General features: G+C 37.7%; 1 protein-coding gene across 1 annotated transcript in view; it reads left to right on the top strand.

Annotated features, from left to right (window-relative positions):
• LOC107569625 (potassium/sodium hyperpolarization-activated cyclic nucleotide-gated channel 2-like) overlaps nt 1–3,086 on the top strand; it is a 56,722-nt gene that overhangs the window by 12,359 nt on the left and 41,277 nt on the right. Inside the window, exon 3 of the mRNA XM_016255742.1 lies at nt 1,633–1,794. Coding sequence (XP_016111228.1) covers nt 1,633–1,794 — 162 coding nt within the window. The remainder of the gene's footprint in view (nt 1–1,632; nt 1,795–3,086) is intronic.

Raw genomic sequence — 3,086 nt, 5'->3', positions numbered from 1 at the left:
CCCAACCGCTGGGTCAAAACAACCCAACCGCTGGGTCAAAACAACCCAATAGCTGGGTTTGTCCCTTTTTAACCCAGCATTGGGTTATATTTAACCCAGCATTTTTTAGAGTGTAGTAAAGAATCAGGTTAGTATGATCTTGTTAGGAAAAAAGCATTTTGTATATTAGTAAACAAATGCAATAATACACTGGCTGATTAACCTGTTTTCCTTCATTCATGATCCAATGCTTCTTATTCAGATTATTCATCTTAAAAAACGAAATGATGTTTCATGTAATGTGATTTAAGGCGGCGTATGTTGAGTTGGAGGTTCTCAGTGTCCGTGAGGCGTGTGGTGAGTGTCTCGCTGTGTAGTTGTCTGCTGACTGATGGGCCGCTTTGAGTGGTAACAAATGTCCAGTGTCTGATGGTCAGTTGATGTAGAAGATGTTCGATGAGGCTCTTTAATCAAGTTAGGTTTCGAGTCAGTGTTTCTACAGAGAGCAGGTCAATTAAAGAAAAGCCTTCTGAAGGATATCTGAACTTGATGCAAGAGCTGTGTTTGTGTTGTGTGGAGGAAATATGTGTAAGGCAAAGTTTAACCCTCTTTTTTGTCAAAGTCAAGGCACTTTTTAAAATATATAAGTTCTTTATACTGGCAGTTAAAATTCTAAGTATAAACTCATACACACACACTTATCTAAATATTACATGGCATAAATATTGGTATATAACAATTAATCATAAACCTTAAATTTAATTTATGACTAATTATATTAATTGTATTTTATTAGTAGTATTTTTGTGAACACTTTATAGTAATATTCAATTAGTTATCCCATCAGCCCCCGGTTTCACAGACAAGGCTTAAGCCTAGTCCTAGACTAAAATGTAAGTCTGAGCTGTTTCAACTGAAAGAAACTTGCACTGACTGATCTTAAAATATATTAGTGCCTTGTTTTGCTTCAAGATGCACACCAGTAATGTTTTTTTCTAAGGCATGGTTATAAAAATTACTTAAATGTCCTAATTGAACTATGGCTTAATCTTGGCTTAGGCTAAACCCTGTCTGTGAAACCGGGCCCAGGTGTTATAAATTAACAATGAACAACATTTACAGCATTTATTAATAGGTTAATTTATAGTAACCTAGGTTAATTTGTTTATTTATGAATTTATATTAATCTATTATTGTTCGTTGTTAATTCTCGATCATTCAGAATGCTTACAGTATAATGTTAATTTAACTTAAAATGTAAATAAATATATTATTATATGTAGAAATAAATATGAACTTAAGTTCATGATGCCAAATGCGTTAACTAATGTTTACAAAAACACCAAAAAGTGTTGATTCTGATTGGTTGAGCTGCGTTCGAAGCTGTTGTAAATTACATAGATACGTATATATATATATATATCTATGGTAAATTATTGTACAAACTTAAGCTGCGTCCCAAATGATGCACTATACACTATGCACTCATACACTATGTACTTCAGTTTTTTTTAGTAGGGATGTATGTATTTTTGTGTCTCTCCAGTGGCACCAAACAGAACTGCAAAAATAATCACTGATCTCCAGACAGGTTTCCCGAACATGCCCAATTTGATGCTTCTTCAAACGTCGTGTTGTGATTCTCCCCTGCAGATCTTCCATATGACGTATGACCTGGCGAGCGCAGTGATGCGGATTTTTAACCTGATAGCGATGATGCTGCTGCTGTGCCACTGGGACGGGTGCCTGCAGTTTCTGGTGCCCATGCTGCAAGACTTCCCCTCCGACTGCTGGGTCTCCCTCAACAAGATGGTGGTATGTTTCGAACTTTCCATTTTCATATGTTTTTCACGAATGCACCTTTGCACGTACATAACAAAAGACTGCAGAGAAAGATACCGTTTGCCAGGCCGACTCAGCATGTGCCATGAAACAATACAGCACCCCGCAATGCAAATATGAAGAAAATTGGTTCACAAAGCGAATATCCAAGTGGGGTACTTGAAGTGAATGAAATCGAATTCTGTTAACCAGAATCTATTTGCTGATATTACCTGATTATCATTGACCAGCTAAATTAAGGTTCCCAGTAGGTGTCTGTTGGATTCAGACGCTGTCTGCAACATCTAATAATGTTTACCTAGTCATAATGAAATTGATGCACAAGAAGAAAACTGAATTTCTCAGAGGTTGTTCTTTAATAGCTCAGGAGACTTAATGTTTTCAGTTTTGTGTTAAGTAGTTGTCACAGTAAAAGTATAGAGATATACTTCAACTCAGATCACATTTGAGTTCATATTGACTCTAGAGGAGACACATGTGAGATGACTGGGGTCAAACATCTGAGAAGCAGGAGACATCAGAAAAGTCTCAATTTGTTCTCCATTTAATCTTGTTGTTAGCGAGAAGCAAGTGAGGTATTTGAGATATTACAATTTTTAGATATTCAGAAACTCATGAGATTACTGGGGTCTTTCTCAGGAGAAACATCTGAGAAGCAGGAGACTCAATTTGTTCTCCTTTTCATCTCATTGTTGTCTAGGAGCAATAGTTGAAGTGTTTGAGATATGACGAATTTTAGATATTATGTTTGAGATGTAATGTAGTTTTGCAAATTTGGAGACATTGTTGGGATCTCATCTGAAACTCGAGTGGAGACGCGTGTGAGATTACTGAGTCTTTCTCAGGAGAAAACGTTAAGAAGCAGGAGACTCTCATCGCTCATGTAAATAAGATATCAAATAGATCTCATTTGTGAGTTTTCTCTGTGAGGTCTTCATCAGAGTCTCATCTCAGTTAAGTGATTTTCCAGTCTTTTTGTCTTCTCTCATTGAGGTGTCAGCACTACCTCTAGTTCATACAGCATCTCTCTGTTGAAGTGTGTGATGAAACTGTGAGTAAGTGTGTGTTGTTGCCCGGCTCAGGGCTGTTTGGTTTGGGTGAGATGAGACAGGGTGATGGCACTGGAGATAAAAGTGTGTGTGTGTGTAAATGTTCAGGTTTAGAGATGTGCCAAAGCAGCTGTGCTCTTTGTACAGCTCTCAAACAGACATGAAAGAACCTGTTTAGAGGGCCAGAACCCCCCCCCCCCCCCCACCACACCCCAC

This window comes from Sinocyclocheilus grahami, unplaced genomic scaffold, assembly GCF_001515645.1.
Source record: "Sinocyclocheilus grahami isolate Dianchi unplaced genomic scaffold, SAMN03320097.WGS_v1.1 scaffold1366.1, whole genome shotgun sequence".
Lineage (NCBI taxonomy): Eukaryota > Metazoa > Chordata > Actinopteri > Cypriniformes > Cyprinidae > Sinocyclocheilus > Sinocyclocheilus grahami.
The sequence above is the reverse complement of the archived record's forward strand: the minus strand, read 5'-3'. Positions and strand labels throughout refer to the sequence as shown.